Source organism: Rissa tridactyla, chromosome 4 (genome assembly GCF_028500815.1).
Source record: "Rissa tridactyla isolate bRisTri1 chromosome 4, bRisTri1.patW.cur.20221130, whole genome shotgun sequence".
Lineage (NCBI taxonomy): Eukaryota > Metazoa > Chordata > Aves > Charadriiformes > Laridae > Rissa > Rissa tridactyla.
The window spans coordinates 72,389,003-72,411,962 of NC_071469.1; the positions used below are offsets into that span (position 1 = coordinate 72,389,003).

Here is a 22,960-nt window from a genome sequence, read left to right on the forward strand (position 1 = left end):
GGGCGGCTGTGGAGCTACAGCTAAGGCTGTTTCCAGCCTAGGAAGGTTTAGGAGTACTGTAGCTGGTCCCAGTACCAGTGCCTCTTGGGCTTGAAGCTTGGTGAGCAGTGTCCTGGCCACAGAGGCTGTCACAAGGAAAGACAAGGCTGGGTAAGGCAGTCTCTGCGAGGCTGCTGCCCTGCAGGGCCAGGCTCTGCAGCCCCAGCTCCTGCCCCAAGCAACAAACCACCTCCCAGGAGCCATCAGAACCATGGAGGTGAGAGCAACGTGGCTCATTCAGCTTCAGGTCAGGCTCTTGATGGCTGTGCAGGATCCTGGCACTGTGGGGCACCTTCTCCTACGAGCCAAGGGGCTGTACAGAGGTGCCGAGGTGGGGAGGGCAGGCACCGGCGCCCCAAACCCCTGGGCTGCGCAGTGGGACCAGGGGGAAGGCCTCCGGGTCCCCTGGGGCTGGGGACCGCAGAAACTCCCCAGGGACGGGGGAGTCCTCGGGGACCGGGGGGAGAGGGCCCAGACCCGGAAGAGGGAACCGGGAGGGGGACCAGGAAGGGACCCCAGGCCTCCCCCACGGCCTCAAGTAGGCCCCTGCCGCCATGTCCCAGGCGCGGCCCCACCACTTCCGGTCCCTCCACTTCCGGTGGGGGTCACTTCCGGTGTGTCCGGAAGCGGAGTGTGGAGCCGGCGCGGCCATGGCGGTGAGTGGCGGGGCCGGGGCCGGGGCCGGAGGGTGCGGGCGGCAGGGGTAAGGGAGGCCGCTGACCACCTGTCTTGGCTCCGCAGCCCAAGGGGAAGGCGGGCACCAAGGGTAAGAAGCAGATCTTCGAGGAGAACCGGGAGACGCTGCGCTTCTACCTCCGCATCATCCTTGGGGCCTCGGTGAGCGCGGCCCGGGGGGACCCGGGGGGGATCCGGCGGGGTCCGGGCCGGTGAGGAGGCCCCGGGGAAGCTGACAGCCGTGCCCTTCTCTCTCCTTAGGCCGTCTATGCTGTGGTGAACCTGGTGATCTTCTACTCTGCCGCCTCCGCCTGGACGTGGGTGAGCGCCTGGCCCGCTGCGGGCAGGACACCGGCTCCTGCCCTGGCGAGGGGCACCTGGGCCCGGCCCGGGGGAAAGCCGCGTCCTTTCCTGGTTGTCGCGACCGGCGAGGCCAGCAGGCCCCCACTGCTCTGCCCCAAGGGTCACGGCTCTTGCGGTTGACAGCTGTTCCCTTGTTGCAGGTAGCGTTCGTCTTCAGCTCGGTGGTCTACGGCACCAGCTACCGGTCCATGAACTCCATGGCAAAGCCGTCTTTCACAGACGATGGCAGCCTTGCCGACGGGGGAATTGACCTGAATATGGAGCAGGGGATGGCAGAGTGAGTGTCCACACCCGCACGAGTCCAGGTGAGCAGGACCTGCTGCCTGAGCGTGCACGCAGAGCTAGGAGAGCCCCCTAGGGAGGAGGCCAGGCCTCAGCTCCCCTCTCAGCTTGCCCACCGGCGCTGGAAGCCTGTAGCTGTTTTTATCCAAGAATGTACCTAAACTGTCCTTGTTATCTGAATGCCTGCCCCGGTGTGCACCAGTTGCGAGCCGCCACGTGGGTATGTTGGCCTGGAATGGTCACTCTCCTTAGGGCTGAGGCACACGGGATCCCAAACGGTTCAGCTGGAGCAGGTTATAACCTTTTTTTCAGTGAAGAGACAGTGCTGACACTGTGCGTGCTTCTGCAACGCACAGAGGAATATAGAGTGTCTTTTTAAACCACTACTGCAGGTAGTGCTTGACAGAGCAGAAGGGCACGCGCTGCCAGTTACCCCATCCCAGCTGCAAACTGGCTGTGTCTTCAACTGTTCTACACACTAAAAAGCCTCCCCTCTGTCTTAGCTGCTTCCTCTCACCTCCTCAGCCTTTTCCACCCCCTGTGCTTGTGCGTTCTCTGTGTCTGACTGCAGACAGCGCCAAGCATTTGCCTGTCCAGTGTTCTTGGCAGTGATGTAACTCTTTTTGTCGATCAAGGAACATACAACAGTAATTCCTACAAAGCGCTGTTCAATAAAATAAGGAGAGACAGTACTGAAACAGCAGAAATATCTTCTAGATTTACATGTTTTCTAACAGAGAGCCTCAGAGTATTTACAGAAATCTGCCAGGCAGTCATGGACGTGTCAGGCTTTGCTCTCTGTCCTCCCTGCCTTCAACCTCCGTCTGTCGGTCCGCCCTGTGTTGGGGATCCTCAGCGTGTGCTCAGCGAGGTACCTGGGATACTTGGCCCCTTCCCTGCAATGCTCTTGGCCTGCAATTTAAGGTTTACCTCCATCTTTCGCTTGCTGCCAGGCTTTTGAAGAAACACAGCAGGGCTTGGTTTCCAGCAGAGCCCTCTGCATCACATCGAGTGTTCTCGTGCTGGAAGGGCCATGTATTGATTTATATATCTTTATTTTTCTTAATATAAGTTTTATTTCTGCAGCCAGCGGGTGTTATCAGACCGACTTGTGGGGCACAGAACCTGCTGTCTCTGCACAGGATGAGCTCTCATCTTGTGTTTTTGTTGGTGGAGTAGCACATTTTCTGCCTGCAGCCACAGTGACTCGGGTGTCTAGAGTGAGACTCAGCTGAGGGACGAGGTGGCCAGGAAGAGGGGGAGTTATTTCTACTGTGACTTGTCAGCCGGGTGCTTTAAACCCTCTTCATCCTACAGTGACTTCTTTTTCCCGATGGTCAGCTGAGTGTTTTTCTCTTGTTTTACACTGTTCTGGCTCTCCTGACCAGAAGCATAAAATCTTTTGGATATACCTTTTTTGTGAAATGCAACACGGGAGAGTTGAGTCAGGAAAATATGGAAGTTTGATGTCATCTGGGGTATCCTCCTTGTTGTGGGAGATGTGTACGGCACGGGGGCAGAGCGGGTGCCCCAGTAACTGCCCTGTGCATGTGTGTGATGGTGCTCAGGAGCAATGACTGACAGGAATTAGCACAGGGATCCCGTTACCTGCTGTGAAAAGGTGTTGGGTGCAGTCGTAGCACCGCTGCAGCCTGGTTGCAGACAGTACCTCCCTTGGTGCTGGGGCTCTGAGGTTTTTCTGCCTGAGCTGCACACTGTTGGCGTGAGTTTTATGACACATTAAAATGAATTGAGGCTTTTCCAAGGCACGGTCTGTGCAAAACACAGCGCGGCTTGAAGGCAGAGCTGTAAAAACAACTTGTACAGCTGAAGTTCCCACCCTTACCCTTTACCTTTGTACCTGAGCCTGTGCGGAGCCCTCAGCTGGGAGAGTGCAAGTCCTTCATTGTTTTAACCCTGTTGGTACCTAAATGCAAAGTGCTAACGAACACTCAGTGCTTCTCCTGCTGACTGTGTCCGTTTGTCAGGTGAAGCGCTCTAAATTACTGCGTTGGGGATTGGGGAACCACTCTACGCTGGTGGTTACCTTCAGAAAGCAGCGGATGTTCTCCTGCCTCTCTGATGTAATGCGCGCTCTTTTGGAGCTGCTTCTGGAACGCTGCGGATTTGATGGCGTTTCCCTCATGCTGTCTGTAACTGAAACAGATGCTGGGTGTTGTTTTGGGGTTGAGGAAGGCCGGCCTTGCTGGGAGAGCTGGATTCAGTGGGAGCTCTGCCGTGACCCCCTCTGTGGCCTCCGGTGATGCATGAGGTTTCTGAACCTCGGTGTCCCGTCGTAGACTTGTCAATGGTGGATTCCGCAAGGTCTCAAGTTGATGGCGATGTCCCAACCTAAACCAGTTGTTCCTGGCGATGAATACCTAATGTCACTTTATATATAATACCTAATGTCACTGTGCTGCCCAGAATGAGACGAGCTATTTCGTTACCATTGCCTCTGCCTTTGTTTTCTCGACTCCATTCTTGGATGTGACTTGAGTGTTTCTTACTCCAGCGGATGATTGTTTAATGGGAGTGAAGGAGCTGGCGTTTTTCTAACCCATCTAACCCCCTCCCAGTGACTTGTGTTGAAAACCCAATACCTGTTTACCTCTCCTGGGTGTCACATTCCCCCCCACCCCGGTGGTGGCTGAGGTGTGGGCGGCTTGTCCCTCTCCGTAGCTGCTCTCAGCTCTGCCTCGGGCCGGCATAGAAGACCCCAGAGTCAGAGAAGCAGGAGGGGAGGGGGAGCCATCTATTGCCGTAGCTGGACTTGCAGGTGATGGTGTTCTTGTCCTTGCGGCACCCCAGCCCTTTGGTGACCCTGCGCGTGTGTCTGCCAGCCTCTGCAATGGCACAGGGAACGTTCCCGCTTCCCGTCAGTGCAGCCAGCCGTGCGCGGCTATGCTTTGTACCATGATACGTGTCAAATCAGCAGGAGCCGGCTGCTGTTGCAGGCGGCGGAGGCGGTGGTTTTGTTGCTGATTTCCACTCCCCCACATTCCTCAGCTTTCTCAATGTCCCTTTTCAGAGGGAGCCTGGCTCTTTAACTCATCCGATTTGGTTTTGTTTGTTTGTTTACTGCTCTGATTCTTCTAGATTACCGCGTGTGGCAAAGCATAGCTGCAGGGACAGTCCTTCTGTCGGGGCGGGCAGGGTCGCTCCCCCGCAGCGGTGCAGATGGGCTGTGTTGGCAGAGGAGCTGGTGTGTTCGGCGGGGGTGGGAATGGAAGGGTGATGCTTTGCTTTTCTTCCCTCAGGCACCTCAAGGATGTGATCCTGCTGACAGCTATAGTCCAAGTGCTGAGCTGCTTCTCGCTCTACGTCTGGTACTTCTGGCTCTTGGTAAGCCCCTGTGGTTTTCCTTGTTGCTCTGCGTTGCTCCTGTCTTTCCCTGTCATCAGAGACGAGGACGTTATTTATCCATTTCATTTCAGTGTCCTGTTTCAGGCCAAAACTCTCTTCTGATAAATTTTTTAATCCCCCTGTCAAATCTTGTTAAAAAGGAGACCGTACAAAGGAAAGAAGTCCTGATCCCTTCGAGTCAACCACGCAAAAACTAGGCTGGCCTTGGCCTTTCTCTCTGGCCCTGTGAAAGGGCAACAAGAAACACGAGGCAGATCAAAGCCAGCTTTGTGCACAGAGCCATTTTCTGAGTGTGGCAAACAGACTGTGCTTCTTGTTTGGTTTTCTCATTCACCAGCACGGACCGAGGCTGGGAACTGCTGGACACTGTGCGTAGATCAAACGCTGTAGGCTTTGATTTCCCCTTAACACACCAGGCTCTTTCTACTCCTGAGACGTTTGTCATGTGCCTTCCAGCTAAAACTGCTTTTGGAGAAGGAGGAAAAAATATCTCCGGTCAGTTAAAAAAATATCCCACAGTTGCTTTGAATATATCCCACAAAGGTACGTAAGGCAATCTTGGGAGAGTAGAAAGTCCTCTCATTTCGGTCCCTCCTCACATATTCCTTTCTAGCTGGCCTGGCAGGGGGCAGCCTGAACTCTGTCCCCCGGAGACCATCCAGAGCGCATTTGTTTTCATTTAGAGAAACGTGGGTGTTTTTTTCTGAAGGAGGGAGAGGCAGAATGTCTGGGCAGCTGGATCTCTCTCTGGGTAATGCAGACCTGATGCTGGGATTTCCATATATGAAGCCCGAGTGCTGTATATGTATGCAAGTTCCTAAATCCTATGAAATCAGGCCATTTATTTTGGGCGCCTGCCATCGCCTTTGATTTCCGTGCGTCCTGTGATGCCCCTGAGCCAGCCTGTAAAGACATTCCAGCTCTTTTGGCTTCCTCAGTAGGACCAGCCCTCCTGACCGTAGCACTCCCCCTGCCAAAGCTGTCCCCAAAGTGACCAAGTTTGTGCCACACGTGTTTTGCAGGCTCCGGGACGCGCTCTCTACCTCCTGTGGGTGAACATCCTGGGGCCCTGGTTTACAGCTGACTCTTCGCCTGCCGGTCAGGAACCAAATGAGAAGAAGCAACGCCGACAAGAACGCCGCCAGATGAAGCGTTTCTAGCCCTGCCTGGGAAGATAGATTAACGCCGTCTCTCATTTCCATGCTGTTATTTCATCAGAGATGCGACCGAAACCAATCCGAAACCATCGCAGTAGATCTCTTGCCCTCTGTCATTGCTGCCATTCCGCTAGAAAGGCCGCAAGAGACTTCCCTTGCTTGGTTCTTCACGCCAGCCGAGGCCTCGCTCCTTGGGACAACGAGGGGGGTGATGCTGGGATGTGTGTAAATACCTTTTTAAAGCAGCGCTGTGTCGCGTTTGAGGTTAGGGATTGCGACGTTGGAGGAAATAGTACATTAAAGAGCAGAGTCTTAACTGACCGTGCTGGCACTGTGTTCGTACAGGGCTGCTCGCAGAGGGCAGCTGTTAAAAATGCCAGAGACCTGGACCAGCGGGAAGCAAAATCCCCCAAGAAATGTGGGCTCAGCCCTTCCCGAGCTTGCTCTGTGCTGCCCTGCGAGAGGGGGAGCGTGGGCAGCTGGGGGGTGCTGTGACTGGGCCCGGCAGCCAAACTTGGAGACTTTGGGTTTGAGCCTTGGCCTGTGCTACCTTTGCAGGAGCTCAGCGGGATGAAAGGCTGCGGCTAAAAGAAGCCAAAACTAAGTCTGTGTTGTTTTTTTTCTTTCTTTCTTTCTTTCTTTCTTTTAAATCGACTCTCCCGGGGGTGGCACAGCCGGGGTGCCACGATTGCTGCAGAAACCACGTGTTAAGAGACCAGGAACAGCTCAGGGCAGCTTCTGCTTTCGCCTACTTTGATTTATTAGTGTTGTCCCTGCCCAGTATGGTGTTTTACACACTCCGGTGACCCCTTCCCGCTCTTGACGCACCAGCTCGGAGCCATGCAGCTTTGCCTGTGCGAGCGAGACGCGCGGTCCGTGTTCGCAGGCCTTTCCAGCCTGCCCTTCGATGCTATCCACAACCTTTTGCCCACACGTTGTTTCCATTACGTCATTTTTTTTATTACACGCTTTTTCCTAACACCAAGCCCCATCCCTGCCCTGAGTCCTCCTGTAGTTGGGGCGCAGAGCGATGGTTAATCGTGGGCAAATATCTAGGAGCTGGGGGGTTGGGGGGGAGAACAGAAATTAGTATTTTGAGGGCTTAAAGTCCTTCCTGCTGCTGCTGAGGGAAGGGGTAGGAAGCGGGAAACGCACACGCAGGGCAATGGGTGGGTGCGGGCCAGCCCCGACTCCCTGCTGGGCACAGCCCAGAGCCCCCAGCCCCGTCTGCTGGCCCCGAGGGGGTGCCCCCGCTCTGCTGAGAGCACCCCATGGCACCCTAAGGGCATTCCTCCACCCCCCCGCCCCATAGCAACCGCCCCAGCACAGCTCCCTGCACCCCGGGGGGAGCAGCGCGTCCCCCCCAGCTCTGCCCTCGCTCCCTCTCAACCCTCTTCTCTGGCTCCCCGAAGCCACGCGGAGCCGCGCAGCTGTCCCCAAAACGCACAGGGGACGGTGTTGCGGGGGTGGGTGGACAACACACACTTCAACACTAACCACACCGGCCCTCCCGGCCGCGCTACCCTACACAGCAGAACATGCACAGCGGCCGCCCGGGCACGGGGGGGTGGGCCCAGGCTCTGCCCTCTCCAGGCTCCAGCCCCAATAAATATCCAATAAATGGCACCAGTTGCGGCCTCGGGGCACCGGTTTCGGGGCGGGGGTGGTGGGGGGGAATGCCCCTCAGTCGGGCAGCAGCTGCTCCAGCTCTTCCTCGTCCAGGCCGTTGGTGGTGACGATGTGGTCCAGCTGCTTCATGTACCGCTCCAGGTCCTGCATGAAGTGGGGGATGCGGGCTTTCTCCAGCACCCCAAATTTCTTCAGCCGATTCACGTCTTCGTAAGAGACCTGATGGGAGGCAGGGAGCAGGGGTCAGCATCCCCCCTGCCGGCCCCATCCAAGGAGCAGAGTGGGGGGGGGGGTGGTCTGGCCCCCTTGGGTCACCCCCATTGCCCAAACATCCCTCCTGCCTGCGGGGGCGGGTGGGGGGAGCACCGGCGGAGCTGCTTGGGGTTTTGCAAGGGGGATTTGCAAGGATTTGGTCATTGTCTGTCCCCGCAGGGACAGGTGACAGCAGGACCGGCGTGGCCGAGGCAGAGGGCCAGCAGAGCTTAACCCGCTGGCTGGGTTAAGCCTCTCCCCAAAGGTCTCCTGCGGAGAAGCACGGATTGTCCCGTCCTTCCTCGCAGCCTTTCCCCCTGCTCCGCCGAAACGGCAAAGAGCTGCCGGGCCAATAGCCAAGGGCTCATTTGCAGGAAAACATGGGAGCCCACATGAGCTCTGGGGATGGGACAGGGCTCCGGGATCAGCCGTCCATTGTCCTCCCCCCTGACAAGCCGCTACCTTTCCGAGTGCAGCCAGCAGCGGGAAGTCGATGGTCTGCCGATGGCGCAGGATGCGGAGAATCCCATCCAGGTAGACCTGGTCCTTACTGAAACAGCCTGGAAGAGCGGGAGAGGATGGGGAGTAGGAGCCTGGCACCCCACCACCCTCCTGAATGTCTGCCGACTGCAGTCACAGCACCGGACTGGGGTGACACGAGTGTGCCAGGGCTCAGGTGTTGCTCATGCCATGGCCGGGACCGCTGGGTCTCAAAGGATGAGCGCTGGGGAGCAGCGCCGGGGACTGTGGCGGCAGCTGGGTGCAGTGAGAGCCCCGAACCACTCACAGGGATGCTTTCATAGAATCATAGACTCACAGAATGGCCGGGGTTGGAAGGGACCTCTGGAGATCATCCCGTCCAACCCCCTGCCAGAGCAGGGTCACCCACAGCAGGTGGCACAGGAACGCGTCCAGGCGGGTTTGGAATGTCTCCAGAGACGGAGACTCCACCACCTCTCTGGGCAGCCTGTGCCAGGGCTCTGCCACCCTCACAGGAAAGAAGTTCCTCCTCGTGTTGAGGTGGAACTTCCTATGGTCAAGTTTGCGCCCGTTACCCCTTGTCCTGTTGCTGGGCATCGACAGATGTTTTTCATGGTAAACCACTGCAAGAACCTAAATGCATCCCCAGAAATGCTCTTTTTTTTTTTTTTTCTTCTCTTTTGGCTGCTGCGAGTCGCTCCCATCAGCCTTTGCGGGGGGGACCCCGTCCATCCCCACCCGACCCTGAGCAGCCGAAGAGCTGATGTTGGAAGATCACCGCCACAAAGACAAGTATAAACCCACAGGAGATGGTGCTGGAGATGGAGAGGGATGCGTGGGTGGGGCCGAGCCACCATTTCAAAGGCTGCCGTGGCAATGGGGTCAGCGATGCTCAACCCACCCCGCGGCGAACCATCCCCAGCAAAACAAAATCAAATCCCTTCCGAAACTCCAAGGCTTTGTAACCCCCTTCCCCGAACGGTACCTGGCTGCGAGGTGTCCGTCTGGCCCCGCTTCGCCCGCACGCAGTACTCCCACCGGACGCCGGCGTCCTGGACGTACTGCTCCAGGTCCTGGAAGAGGGCGGAGAAGGAGAGGCGGCTGGCCCGCTCGATGGTGTAGTAGAGCAGGGCCGCCCGCCACAGGAAGGGCTGCTTGCGGAAGAGGACGCTGTGCAGGCTGGCCAAGCCTTCCTCCGTGGGGTTGGCGGGCTTCAGGCTGTACTGCTTGCGGCCCTCGGAGCTGTGCCAGGGCTGCCGGGTGTTGTTCACCCCTCGGATGTAGTGGGTGCCTGGGGAGGGGAACCGGCGCCGTCGGCCGCGGCCTCCAAAAAGCTCGACCCACTGCCCCCTCCACCCCCAACTTCCATCCCCCGAGTCACGAGTTTGGGGTTGAGACCCAGCACCCACGGGTGCCAGCGCCAGTCTGAGCTGGAGATGCCGCCATGGGACAGCTGCTTGCTCCGGCTCCCCGGGGCAAGCACGCGAGTGCACGGGTGCCTGCCCGACACCCCCTTTTCCCCCCACCCAGGTGGCCTCAGCCTCTTCCACAACCTGCCCGGGAGCCTCCTTGCAGGACCTGGTGGGCATCACCTTGTCCCGTGGGCCCCGTGACCCCCCCCCAGGTGACGGCCAGAGGATGCTCGCAGCATCGCCCCACAACTCTGCCCCGCTGACCTATCTCGTGGCGCAGCATCCCCTCCAGCCAGTGCTGCCGGGCTCCAGCCAGGTTGATGGCCAGCGTTGGCCGGCTGTCCTCCACCATCATCACCGCCTGGGACAGGAGGTCGTCGGTGAGCTGCACCACCACCTGCAGGAGGAGGAGGAGGAGAAGGAGAAGAAGAAGAAGAAGGAGGAGATGCTCAGCGGGGTCTCGGCTCTAAGGAGAGGTTGAGATGGTGGCGGACAGTCAGAAAAAGCCACCGCCGTGTGGCGACCCCCAAAGAAACTCCAGCTGGCAGGAGCAGGCAGGGAGGGCGCTGAGGGGGGTGACGAGAGGAAAGAGAGGGATGAAATAACTTCTTTAACCTTTTTACAGCCAGCATCTTCCCCGCCATGGTCTTTGTCCCCACGGGCTCCGCACAATTTAGTGGTCACAGGCGATGGGGACGCTCCCGCAACCCCACATGCCATGGGCTGTTGCAGTAAATTCAGCCACCAAATCAACCCCACTCCAAAAAACAACAGCACCCACTCTGTTATGGGTCCAACCTCTAGAGCCACCCCCCCCGCCCCGATAAAAACAGCCCGTGAGGAATCCAAGGCTCCAGCTCCATTCTCACAGCCTCTCCGGCGGATTCTCCCTTTCGGGGCTCCAAGACACAAGCAGCGAGGACGGATCCACGCCAGCCCACCCTCGCAGCAGGAACCGGCCAGGAGTCAAGGCAGGGACGGGCGGGAGAACATCCTTAGACAGGAAAAAAAACCCATCTATTTTGGGAAAGCTGGCTCTCGTGAGTGCTGGAGCCAAGGCAGCTGCTCTCGGTTAACGTGAGTTAACGTGCCGGCCAAGCAGCATTTTCTGACCATCCGACTTGAGCCCTGCAGCTGCAGCATGGACGGAGGAGACTCGCGGCTCTCGCATCCGTGGTTCGGCCGCGGCAATGCTCGGCACCTTCAGGCACACACCGATTCTACCTCAAAATCCTTCCTCCCCCCTGCCCCACGTACATATTAACTCTAAGGCCCATCTGTTATTTCACAAGCCGACGCTTTTCAGGATGAAGATACGCACGCGTATCACTACGCGACAATTCTTCCCGCTTATTTAATAAAAAAGGAGAGGAGACGGAAGGGGGTTTGCTTTAACCCGGATTTATTGTTGTGCGAAGCTGCTGACGGAAGCCAGAAGCGCAACTTAACGGAGTCGACCACCGGGCAAAACGAACAGTATCAAAATACTTACAGTGCAAATGCTTCCCTGGATTAAAATACACCAGTGGGAAAGAGAATCCCTCCAACTCCGCGAAAAGACTTGCCGGCTCGTTTCTGACCTGTGCGTGTCTCCTCAAGCTCTATTTCTGCCCCAGGAAGCAAGTCAAGATAAAGACGGGCTGCCCCTTCGCTGCCCTCTCCCACGTCCAGCCACGGACCTGGGGGACCTGGGCCAAACCGCGGCAGGGGACTGATCCGGACCAGAACTGGTTTTATGCTCTAACCAGGTTTAGTTTCCAGCAGGATCATCATGACGTGAGCTCCTGTGGCGGGGGTTGGGGTGGGGGGGGTGGGGGGTGAGGCACTCCTGGTGGGGAGATGACTTTTGGTGGCAGCTCCTGCCACCAGCCCCGTCTGGAGCTGCGACAGGCAGGGAAGGTCACGGCTTCACGGCAAGCAGAGCTAAGGTGGCACAAACGAGCTGGGTTTTGGGGATGATTTTAACCAACTCCCACCCCTTAGGGCAGCTCAGTGCGACGGGAATAGAGCCCAGACATCCGACGTGGCAATCCCAAATGCGACTAGCGGAGGCAGAAATCCTGGGCTTGCGGGAGGGGACGGAGGGAGCCAGGGGCCAGAGTTTAAACCAAAGGAAAGACGAGGAATACATTTCGTCGTGGCAGCACTTTTTCTGCTCCCTGGAAGACGCTGCAGCACAGAACTGGTGCCCGGACCCTGTGACAGTCCCTGGTCCCCAGCTCTTTGCTGCCCGACCTGCGGCTCTTCCGAAGGAGGAGCAGAGAGGATGGACTGTGTCATCCCGAGCTCCGCTACCGGGATACAGGATGCTGGGCTGGCTGGGAGCGGTCCGCAAGGCCAGGTCCACTTCTTGTCTTGTCGCGCTTCATTGCCCCTGTACAGGGGAAAAAAAATAAACCCCAAGGAGGTTGGAATTCAGGATATTAGATGTACAAACCCAAACTTCTTCCCTAGGATAAACGCTCTCATTCTTACACCTGCTTTTCCTCAGCCTATTAAAAAAAATACCATGCCACCCCCCACCCCCCCCCCCCAACTCCTCCTCTCTGCTTTTCTCCATTTTCCAGCTGCTCATCCTTGGCCACGTTACGCTGGATTATCCCCCAGTGACCGGGATTTGGCAGCTCCGGGTCCCCCGTGCCAGCGGGACCTGCTGCGCTGGGGTCGGCCTGGCGGCGGGATTTGGGGAGGCCGGTGCTCGCCTGGCATCTCCCCAAACTGTTCAAGCTTCCCTCATGCAATTTCAAAAGCCGGCTCCGAAATCAACGCCCAGAGCCCCCGCGTGAGCGGGATATGGTATAAACCCAGGAGTTTAACTGTGCGGAGTGTTCCATGGGGAGATGCTCCCCGCAGCTCATCGCCGGTGACCTCCAGCTCTCCCTTCCCATCCGCACCGGCATCTTAATTCCCACCGCTTAAAGAAAAGTCTTTTATTATAACTGGAATGTCCGTCTGTCACCTGCCCATGGCTTTTTCCTCTGCTGGACTGGGAATGCCGTGTCCCGCCTCCTACGCTGCATCTTCCCTGCTGTTACCTGCACCCCAGCATCCCACCGGGGCTGAGCTTCCCTCAAGCAGAGATACACTCAGCAACAGAGTGCTCTGGCTTGAAAAAGAGTCACTTTTTTATATTATTTGGGGTGGGGGGTGGGGGGGGTGTTTCTGCTACAGGCCAAGTCGATGGTCAGCAACGTCACCCATCAAAGCTGCCAACGCGCTGCCTCGCGCAGCACGATGTGAGACCCAAACGAGCCCAGCCAAAGAGCGGAAAGGCCAGCGCTGTCTCCCTCAACCCGAGCAGGAGGCAGACGGTCCGGTCCGAAACCCAATTTTCCCCCTTTTTCTTTTCCTATCCGATACCACCGAGCGCAGGGCGAGCGAAGAGGAAGACAGCAAAAAGCTGGAAAAGAACCGGCGGCCGAGGATGAGGACGATGCGACGCTCAGCACAGAAATCCGGGCTTGCGGGAGCCGAAACGCAGAACGAAGCGCTCCCTGGGACACGGCACTTGGAGAAAGACCCAAGGGCACAGAAAAATGCGGTTTGCACCAAGGCGGGATGCTGCCGCCGGGGGCTGAGCACAGGGGGAAGGGTGCATCTGAAGTAACGGGTCTCTTTTGGGGAATCGAGAAAAAAAACTCTGAGCAAAAGCACCCCAGCGCCTTTCGAGGAAGAATTCAAGTCAGAGGGAGCACTTTTGATATTTTTTTTATTTTTTCCTGTTCTCACGATGAAGAAAAGGTAAAAGCAATACTCAGCTCAGTTATATGGAGTGGAAACTATTTTTCCCTGTACTGGAAAGGGCATCAAGCGAAGGGTGGGGGGGTGGTTAGGAAGCAGATTCAGGACGAAGAAACATCAGCAAACTGCCCAACCGCAGCACGAGGTTTGCGGCGGTTCACGATCAGGAAGGCAAATTAACGGCGGGGGTTTTGCAGGCAGAAATCACCCCCCCACCCCACCCCCCGACTCGGGAAGACACGGGGCTGACAGGGCCCAGGGGGAAATTCCCCATCCCTGTCCTAAGGACGGAAAGATCCTGAGACAGAGCTGGGTAGGGGAATGAGGGATGGCAAGGGGCTGATCCAGGGGGTTGGGAAGCGGGATCAGACACCGCTGGGAGAGGCTGAGAGCTCCTGCAGCCCCCGGGTACAGTGGCAGGTCACGGTCCCCCCACCCGAGAGCCGCCCATACGGATGTGCCCAGGGGCCACCACGGTGAGAAGACGAGGGGCAAAACCCCACGACGTCATTCTTCAGTTGTCAGTCGGATGAACTTTTAAGAGGCATTGGCTTGGGGCATTTTCTTTTTGCCCCTTAGTTGCTGCCGCAGTGACATAGCATTGTTTTTTTCTCATTAAAGAGAAGTGCCAAGCACCACGCCGTGCGGAGCCAGCCGTCTGGGCGCGATGGGAAGGGACCCTCAGTGTCACCGGAGACCCGCACCTTCGCATGCTCCCATTACGCTGCTGGCAGCCCCTCTCCGGGGGGGGCTCATCCACCCGCTTATTTTGGAAGCCCCCCCAGCTTTGCAGAAGCTGTTACAAACAGGGGCTGCGACTTCAGCCCCCTGGAGCAGCTCTCCAGATGTGTGACCCCCGGCGTGGAGAGCAGCATCCCCAGCGCATCCTCGCAGCCCAGGAAGCTCCCGCTCAGCTTTTGTGGACGGAACAATGGAGAAAGTCACCAGGAACCGAGGGAAGAGTGCTGACGGCCCCTGCGGCACCGTAGCACGGGCTCCCCAGCCCTGCCAGCAGCCTGCCCATCTGCTCAGGCCACCCACGCCAACAGAAGGCCGACACTGAGCAGCTCCAAGGAGGAGAGGCACCACCGATGGGATCCCAGGAGATGCTAGCTAGCATTATCTCACAGAATCACAGAATGGCCGGGGTTGGAAGGAGATCATCCCGTCCAACCCCCTGCCAGAGCAGGGTCACCCACAGCAGGTGGCACAGGAACGCGTCCAGGCGGGTTTGGAATGTCTCCAGAGACGGAGACTCCACCACCTCTCTGGGCAGCCTATGACAGGGCTCTGCCACCCTCACAGGAAAGAAGTTCCTCCTCATGTTGAGGTGGAACTTCCCATGCTCAAGTTTGTGCCCGTTACCCCTTGCCCTGTCACTGGGCACCACTGAGAAGAGCCTGGCCCCATCCTCCTGACACCCACCCTTTAAGTGTTTATAAGCATTGATAAGATCCCCCCTCAGTCATCTTTTTTCCAGACTTGAAGAGACCCAAATCCCTCAGTCTTTCTTCATCAGAGAGATGTTCCAGTCCCCTCATCATCTTGGTAGCCCTTTGCTGTCCCCTCTCCAGCAGTTCCCTGTCCTTCTTGAACATTCCACAGCCCCAGGGACTGCCATGCAGCACTTACCAACGGGGCCAGGGCTTTCTCTGCCGCGAGCTGGGAGCTTGCCGACATCCCTACGGAGACCTCTGAGCTCCGGCAGCGCCACCTCGGCCCTGAGCCAGAAGAAAAAAGCAGAAGAGCTTCAGGATCTGCAGCTCGGACCCCGACAAAGAAGCTTTTGAAGAGGCAAAGTTAATTACAGGGCAAAGACTTACCCAGGAGCACGCTGCCTGTGGTGCCGGAACGCGGGATCCTGCCTTTGCCGATGGGCGCCAGTGACAAGGGGCAGTTGCCGGCAGCGATGGCCACCAGCCTGTCCCCGCTGCTTGCCCGCAGCTCGCGGGTCAGCCAGCCGGTCTCTGGGCTAACGCAACCCCCCCGCGCTAGAGTTTCTCCTTTTTTTTTTTCTTCTCTTTTTTTCTTTTTTTTTTTTTTTTAAGGAAGCCATCGCAGTTCATACGTCACAGGGAAGCAAACGGGGCACAGCAGGTGAAAATCAGGAATCACGACGGACACACGTCTGAAACCGCCCGGTTCCCCCGACGGGGTGTTGTTACGTTAGCAGCGACGCAGAAGTTCCAGCAAATTTTTGTTCCGTACCGGAGCCGGGGAGGGGGGGTGGGGGTGCAAAGTTTGCCAACACCCCTGTATGAAGAGCAGAGGAAAACCTCCCCTCCTTGCCCGCCCCAGAGAAATCCAGCAAAATTTGTAGTGGGTGGGAACGAACAAACCAAAGCTTTAATGGTTTTAAAAAGCGCTTACCAAAAGGTTCGGATAAAAGGGCCCCGGATCTCACACGCCGACGTGCAAACATAATTACCGAGCCCTGCGCTCCCTTGAGCAAAGGGAAAAATTGCACAGGGCTGGAAGGAAGCCAGTGGTACGCCAGTACGCGACGGGAAAAAATGGCTTTCTGCCCAGCCAGGGCACAGTTCGGGTTCAGATTAACGGAGAAGAGCAAAATAGCTGAATTTAATCAATGAATAAAATAAAAATCAAGAGACAGACCACAACCAAGGTGTCATAAGCGTAGGTCTGTGAGACTGGGCAGCTGCTGGGCTGGCTACTGGGGCTGCTTCTGGGTACTAAAAGGCAGCCGAGTTATAGGAAGAGGTTTGCAGGGATCCTTTCTGTCCTAAGCAAAGTCTTGGGAGGACCCAAGGTGCCAAATCCACATCCCAGGGCAAACCGAGGGGGCTGGAGGAGGAACGTCCCCTGGCCAGGTGGGACCCCGGGGAACCGCTCGCTCCCCACTTTTGCGGGCGTGAAATGCACCGGGTACCACGGAGCAAGGCGATGCTCTGCGGAAACGTTCCTGAATAAACCTGTTTGGAGATGGAGGTGAAAAACCAGAGCTAGGGAATACAGCCCGGCCCAGAGGCAGCGGTGAGGAAGCCCCCCCCGCCACTCCCCGCGCCAGCCAGCTCCGCGGCCAACAGCCGAAGGCAGCCCCGCGAGCCCCAAAAAACCCAAGCCGGGTCCAGAAATCCTTCTCACCGCTTGAACCCAGGACGGTGGGAGCGTTTTGCCCGCGCCTTGCTGGCAGGAACCGGAAAAAAAAAGCCCCGTAACCAAAGCTGTGGGACATCCCACGCTGGGGGCTGCCGGGGGCCCAGAGAAACCGGATTAAGAGATGCTGAACTCCCCCCCCTGCCCCATCCCACATGGCTACCGTCCTCTCTTAACCACATATTTCCCAGCCTTAAAACCCAAGCTTGGGGTTTCAAAGCGCCGTAAGCCAGCACATCCCGCAGGACAGGAGGAAATCTCTCCTCCCATCTTTCCTTTCGGACACGCGAGCGAAGGCGGCTGTCGGAGGGGTCTGCCACACCACCGCCACCAGCAGGAGAGGGCTTTCCTGGCGGCAGCTGGTGCCTCACGCACGCAAAAGGCTCCTTGCACGGCCCCACGGCCAAACCCTCCCTCTCTCTATCATGAAAGGGAGATGTAGACTGAAAAAATCCAGGGAAACTGGTGGGGAACCAGCACCCACGTCCTAACGCCGGGGTACAGTGACCGCAGCCAAGCCGGAGACGAAGAGACACCACAGCTCAGGGCAGAAGAGTTTCTTTGCACCCAAAACGCTTCTTAATCTGAGTCCTCTTTTTTTTTTTTATCAGAAAACATAAATATTTTGCAGTTGCGTTCTACAAGCACGAAGGCAGGGACACGGAATTACCTCTCCCACGCAGCCTTCCTTCTGCATGTACTTTCGGATGACGGACCAGATCTGGCACTTGCTCAGAAGCCTCCCGCCCGTGGCGACTTCAAAGCTCTCGTAGGTCCCGTACTTCTCCAGGACGGCCCGGATGATCCTGATGGCCTGCCGCGGGCAGAAAAGAAACATCAGCGCAAAACACTCCCCCCTGCCCCCCGCTTATAACCACAAAATCCCACGTGCAATAAAACCCTCGCGGAGATAATCCCTGATAAACGGCCTGGACAGCGAGATGCGGTTTTGCAACACCTACGAAAACAAGGCCACCGAGCCAGCTGGAGGTGGCCACCAGGACAGACGGACCCCTAACGCCATCAGCACGACCCCCAGTATGTTCTTTCTGCTTTTCATCACCCTCGCAAGCGTCTCTTGGGGGAACCGGGCAAAGCAGAAGCGAAACAGCATCACCGCAGCACGCTGCCTCCGGGGGTTAAAGCCGCGATTATTTTCATCTTTTCTGCTTTCGGTTCTCCTTTCAAACTCCAGCGCTCGCACAAAAGAGGTTTAGCTTATCCGCTTGCTTTTTCCCCCACCGAGAGTTTCTCGTTGCGGCACTGGATGGCATCGCCGGCATCGCCCTTTTCCTCCTCTTCGGCCAGGGTCGCAGCACGACCAGCCTCCGGCACACCGACAGCCTTCTAACAAAAGCAGCCCCTTTATCAATGCTAATGTTTATTAGCATTAACATTTATGGAGCCTCTATAAAATATGAGCATTTATTAGCAGGTTTCCTCCCCCCAAAGTGAGTTTGCATTGTAGACATCTTCAAGCAGTGACTTTCTCCAGCCTATTAATAAATGACGATGACTTTGCACCAGTTCTGGAGTTTTTTCCAGCAGTTTTATTGCATCTGTAAACCTGGCTGAGCTGCCGCCGAGCTTCCCAGCCCCGCACCGAGGCGTGTTTTACCTCCTCCTGCTCAGCAAACCCCCTTTGCTCTCCTCCGGGCTCCAGGCAGCGGCTGGAGGAGGTCCCATCCCCACAGGTCACCCAGGATCAGGAGATGGGTGCCCACCACCGGTCCCAGTGCTCAAAGCACCCAACAGCCTGCCGAGGAGCCCCGCGGGCAAGCGGCCTCCCCGGCCCCAGCAGAAGCACCTGATTTTTCCGTCCCTGAAGAGTTTTCTCCGCACAGCTGGTTTTTTATTCTCGAGCCACTTATTGTGTCTTTCCAAGAGAAGTCGTGCGGGGGTTTTTTTGGTGTTGTTGCTTTTTTGGGGTGGTTTTTTTTTTTTTTGTTTTGTTTTGTTCTTGGGGTTTTTTTCATGATGATAATTTTTGCGGCGTTGCGAGGAACCTCCTGCTGACAGCGGCAGAAAAAGGAGCATTTCTTCCTCCCACCTCTCCTCCGCCGCTTGCGCTCTCCTCCCAGGGGACCCACAGCTCCGAGCCAAGACAAACCCAGCGCAGCTGGTGCCCAGGAGGAAGAACGACCAAATGGCTTCGCTCCCCCCGCCGACCTCCAGCGCTCATCCCGGCGAGCAAAATTCCTAAAATACCAAGTTTAGTTTCCTGAGAGGCCGCCGAACATCCCCGGGCAGCCTGAAACCATGCACCCGCCAGACGCCGAGGGATAACGAATCCCCCAGCCCCAGCTCCCTGCGGATGCTCCTGGCCTTCCCGTGACAAACTGGGGAGGCGATCGGTGCGATGAGCCTCCACGGGGCTGGAAGAATCCTTCTGGTTTATTTCATTTTTCTATTAAAAAAATAAAATAACCCGCCCCAACCCCCCCTCCCCAACCCTGGCCCGTTAAGAGCAGCTGGTGGAGCCGCAAGCTGGAAGCGGGGAGCTGGGGCTGGTTTGGCTGCTCTTCTCCAAGGACGCCGGCGGAGCAAAACGTCTCATTTATTTAAGCTCCGCGATAAACGCCGGTTTTCAAAAAGCAAGTTTATAGCCGACAGTTAGCTGGCAAGGAAAAAAAAGTTTCCCAAGACAAAAGAGAGTGGAAGGAGGTTACTGCAGGGCACGAGCAAAGGAACGGTGACACGAGCACCGTCACCGGAGAACTTGGAGAAACGCTGGTAGAAACGCTCAGCACTGAGTATCTCTGGCGAAAGGTTTCGGGATCCGGGGCGAGGCCATTCCCGCCGGTTACGAGCGCTTAATTTCATTCAGGCAAAGTGATGCGCGGAGGCAAATAACCTCAATTATTCATCTTTTACTACGTCGCAAGCCAACTGTCCCGAAGGAGAAAGCGGGGGGCGGGGGTTGAACAGCTCTGAACAGCTCATTTTACCGCTTTACTCAGAGAATGAAACGCATTTAAATGCAGGCAGAAAACACTGAAAAGCCATTGAGGTCTCCAGAGGAGTCAGATCGTCTCCCCTGCAACCGCAGCGCTGGCACCCGTTTATCTGGGGCAGAGTTTCTCCGGGCACTGGAAATGACGAACTGCTTAGAAAAGCTGTTTACAGAGCGAGCCTGAATCCCGTGGACCATAAATCAGCCAGAGGTAAATGCAAGAATAAGTAAACAGTCAAAAAACCAATAAATAAACGGGTGAAGAAGTCACTACTTGAGACGCCAGAGGTCAGCTCCCAACTCGGAGGTGCACGGAGACGCCCGAATTTAAGATAGGAGCTTTCCATCCTTGGATGAGGCTAAAAAGGGTCCGTGTGGCAGAAAGGATGCTCTGGCCAGAGGCGGGATCACAGAATCACAGAATGGTGGGGGCTGGAAGGGACCTCTGGAGATCATCCCGTCCAACTCCCTGCCAGAGCAGGGTCACGCACAGCAGGTGGCACAGGAACACGTCCAGGCAGGGTTGGAATGTCTCCAGAGACGGAGACTCCACCACCTCTCTGGGCAGCCTGTGCCAGGGCTCTGCCACCCTCAAAGCAAAGAAGTTCCTCCTCGTGTTGAGATGGAACTTCCTATGCTCAAGCTTGTGCCCGTTACCCCTTGTCCTGTTGCTGGGCACCACTGAGAAGAGCCTGGCCCCATCCTCCTGACACCCACCCTTTAAGTGTTTATAAGCATTGATAAGATCCCCCCTCAGTCGTCTTTTTTCCAGACTTGAAGAGACCCAAATCCCTCAGCCTTTCTTCATCAGAGAGATGTTCCAGTCCCCTCAGCATCTTGGTAGCCCTTTGCTGTCCCCTCTCCAGCAGTTCCCTGTCCTTCTTGAGCCAGGAATGCTCAGCCCGAGGAGCAAACTGGTTTTGGGGCATCACCAGGCACCTGGCTCCGAACCCGAAGCAAAGGGCTGGAACAGCTCTGCGGAGCACCGGGAGAGCTCCTGCCATTCCCTCCAGCTCCAGTGGCTGGGCGGTGATTGCTCACCTCCATCCAAGCATCATTATTCTCCAGGGCAGAGTCAGGAATATTTCAGCAGCGTATGAGCAATGGAAGAAGTTAAGCAAAATAATAGCAACTGCCTAAAGCGGAGTCTACAACAACTATTATCATTCCTAACCACGTTTGGTGACGTGTTATGGATGCTGCCACACAAGATGACCATTAGGCCTTCCAGAAAACAAACCAGACCTAACCACCAGGGCATTCAGGCCAAGGACCGTGTCCCACGAGGTCACCCATGTGCTCCAGCGCCTTGTCTGCTATTCCTACGGCACCAAGGGCAAAATGTAATAGCAAGGGTAGACCAGATGATCCCTGAGGTCCTTTCACAGAATCACAGAATGGAAGGGGTTGGAAGGGACCTCTGGAGATCATCCCGTCCAACCCCCTGCCAGAGCAGGGTCACCCACAGCAGGTGGCACAGGAACGCGTCCAGGCGGGGTTGAAACGTCTCCAGAGACGGAGAGTCCACCACCTCTCTGGGGAGCCTGTTCCAGGGCTCTGCCGCCCTCAAAGGAAAGAGGTTCCTCCTCATGTTGAGATGGAACTTCCTATGGTCAAGTTTGTGCCCGTTGCCCCTTGTCCTGTCCCCAGGCACCACTGAGAAGAGTCTGGCCCCATCCTCTTGCCCCCCGCCCTTTAGATATTGATGAGCACTGATGAGATCCCCTCTCAGTCTGCTCTTCTCCAGGCTGAACAGCCCCAGGGCTCTCAGCCTCTCCTCAGCAAAGAGGTCCTCCAGGCCCCTGAGCATCTTCCAACCCAGTATCTACACAGGGGTCCTTGATGGAGCCCCAGCTCCTAACCACCACCGTGCAGCCATAAGCAAGAACCAGTTTGATGCTGGTAGCATCACCCAGCACCAGCATGACCGTCAACTACGGAGCACGTACTATTCCCACAGGCAGAGCAGGTAACTAAAGAAGCTTGAAAATCACCTAGTTCCAAGCCCCCTGCCCTGGGCAGGGACACCTCCCACCAGACCAGGTTGCTCCAAGCCCCGTCCAGCCTGGCCTTGAACACCTCCAGGGATGGGGCAGCCACAGCTTCTCTGGGCAACCAGAAGCCGGAAGGAGAGCAGGTCACTCGGTTTCACATGGACCATGGACCAGCTCCTGACTGGCGTGACCATGGAGTGGTCCCGACATGATACCTCCCGGTGGCACCTGGCGAGGACACCCACACCTTAGCACCGAGCGGGAGGAAGTTCCTCCTCCTCCACGGAACATCCCTCCCTGGTGCATCCCTCCTCGGAGCATCCCTGCCCCGGAGCATCCCTTCCTGAAGCATCCCTCCCCCGGAGCATCCCTTCCCGGAGAATCCCTGCTCCGGAGCATCCCTCCCGGGAGCATCCCTGCCCCGGAGCATCCCTCCCGGAATCCCCGCGATGCTCATCCCCCGCCGAGCCGGCAGCAGTACCGGCAGCGAACCGGGGGTCACCGGCAGCGATGCTCGCCCCCCCGCCCCGCCCCGACCTCCCGAGGGCCCCGCCTCACCTGCCCCACGAAGCGATCGGAGGCGGCCCCGTACTTATCCAGCACGGCGGCGGGCACCGGCTCGGCGTACTCGAACTGGGGGTCGTAGGCGAAGCTGGCGCGGAAGAACCGCTCCCGTTCCGCCTCCACGTTGCGGGGCCGCAGGGCCACCAGCAGGCAGGGGCTCCGCCGCTCCTCCCCGCCGCCCCCGCCGCTCCCCCGCCCCCGGGCGATGTGGGGCAGGGAGGCGGCGGAGCGCATCCCCCCCCCGACACCGCGGCCCCCGGCGCTTTCGCTCCGCCGCATCCCGGTGCCGGTTTCCGACAGGCGACGGGTTCCCCGCGGGCAACGGGGCGGGGGTCCCGGTGCCGGTGGGCAAGGGCAGGAGCAGAGCGGCGGGCCATGGCGGTGGGGCAGGCGCGGGGCGGCGCCGGCCCCCAGCCCGCCGCCCGCCGCCGCCCCCGGGTCCAGCACCATGGCCTCCAGCGCGGCGGCGGCGGCGGCGGCGGCGGCACGTGGGCTGCGCCGCCCCGCCCCCCCGGCGCCGACACCCGCCAATCGGCGCCGCACCCGGCGCGCCCGCAGCCAATGGGAGGGCAGCGTGGCGGGAGAGCCCCGCCCCCGAGCGGAGGCTGCGCTGCCCGCCCAGGGGAGAGGCGCCGGGCGGGCCGGCACCGGGCGGTGCGGGGGGACCGGCCTCCCCGCCTGCCGCCGCCGCCGCCCCAGGCCCGGCTGTGTCACCGGCCCCGTCTGGGTCACCAGTCCCAGGGGCGTCGCCACCCCAGTTGCATCTCCAACCCCATTGGAATCAGCAGCCCCGGCGTTGCCATCCCCAGTTGAGTTGCTGTCCCCATCTGTGTCACTGACCCTGGTTGTGTCACCAGTCCCAGTTGTGTCACCAACCCCATGTGCATCACCGGCCCCGGCTGCATCCCCAGCCCTGGTTGTGTCACCAACCCCATT

General features: G+C 57.9%; 2 protein-coding genes across 4 annotated transcripts; one reads left to right on the forward strand and one right to left on the reverse strand.

Annotated features, from left to right (window-relative positions):
• The first annotated feature begins 614 nt into the window (after positions 1-614).
• Positions 615-6,486, forward strand: TMEM208 (transmembrane protein 208). 3 transcript variants are annotated; one of them, XM_054200408.1, is made up of 6 exons: positions 615-695; positions 781-876; positions 976-1,035; positions 1,218-1,354; positions 4,620-4,704; positions 5,748-6,486. In XM_054200408.1, the coding sequence occupies exons 1-6, from the start codon at positions 690-692 to the stop codon at positions 5,883-5,885; spliced, it is 522 nt and encodes a 173-aa protein (XP_054056383.1). In that variant the 5' UTR covers positions 615-689; the 3' UTR covers positions 5,886-6,486. The 3 variants fall into 3 exon arrangements, with proteins under 3 accessions (XP_054056383.1, XP_054056385.1, XP_054056384.1); XM_054200409.1 differs by lacking the exon at positions 781-876 and having other exon boundaries at positions 664-695; XM_054200410.1 differs by lacking the exons at positions 781-876; positions 976-1,035 and having other exon boundaries at positions 631-695.
• Positions 6,487-6,629: 143 nt separating this feature from the next.
• On the reverse strand, positions 6,630-22,489 carry MATCAP1 (microtubule associated tyrosine carboxypeptidase 1). The gene is made up of 6 exons (XM_054200398.1): positions 22,019-22,489; positions 17,184-17,327; positions 9,920-10,052; positions 9,229-9,534; positions 8,226-8,323; positions 6,630-7,730 (listed from the first exon to the last, which is right to left on the reverse strand). The coding sequence occupies exons 1-6, from the start codon at positions 22,472-22,474 to the stop codon at positions 7,566-7,568; spliced, it is 1,302 nt and encodes a 433-aa protein (XP_054056373.1). The 5' UTR covers positions 22,475-22,489; the 3' UTR covers positions 6,630-7,565.
• Positions 22,490-22,960: the final 471 nt, after the last annotated feature.

What these genes read in the sequence shown, in the direction of transcription:
- TMEM208 (XM_054200408.1), top strand. An exon ending in GCATCATCCTTGGGGCCTCG is followed by an intron (nt 877 to 975) that starts GTGAGCGCGGCC and finishes CTCTCTCCTTAG; the next exon opens with GCCGTCTATGCTGTGGTGAA. An exon ending in ATGGAGCAGGGGATGGCAGA is followed by an intron (nt 1,355 to 4,619) that starts GTGAGTGTCCAC and finishes TTCTTCCCTCAG; the next exon opens with GCACCTCAAGGATGTGATCC.
- MATCAP1 (XM_054200398.1), bottom strand. Translation starts at nt 22,474, where the DNA reads ATGGTGCTGGACCCGGGGGCGGCGGCGGGCGGCGGGCTGGGGGCCGGC. An exon ending in CCGATCGCTTCGTGGGGCAG is followed by an intron (nt 17,328 to 22,018) that starts GTGAGGCGGGGC and finishes TGCCCGCGGCAG; the next exon opens with GCCATCAGGATCATCCGGGC. An exon ending in AGGAAGGCTGCGTGGGAGAG is followed by an intron (nt 10,053 to 17,183) that starts GTAATTCCGTGT and finishes CTCCTCCTGCAG; the next exon opens with GTGGTGGTGCAGCTCACCGA.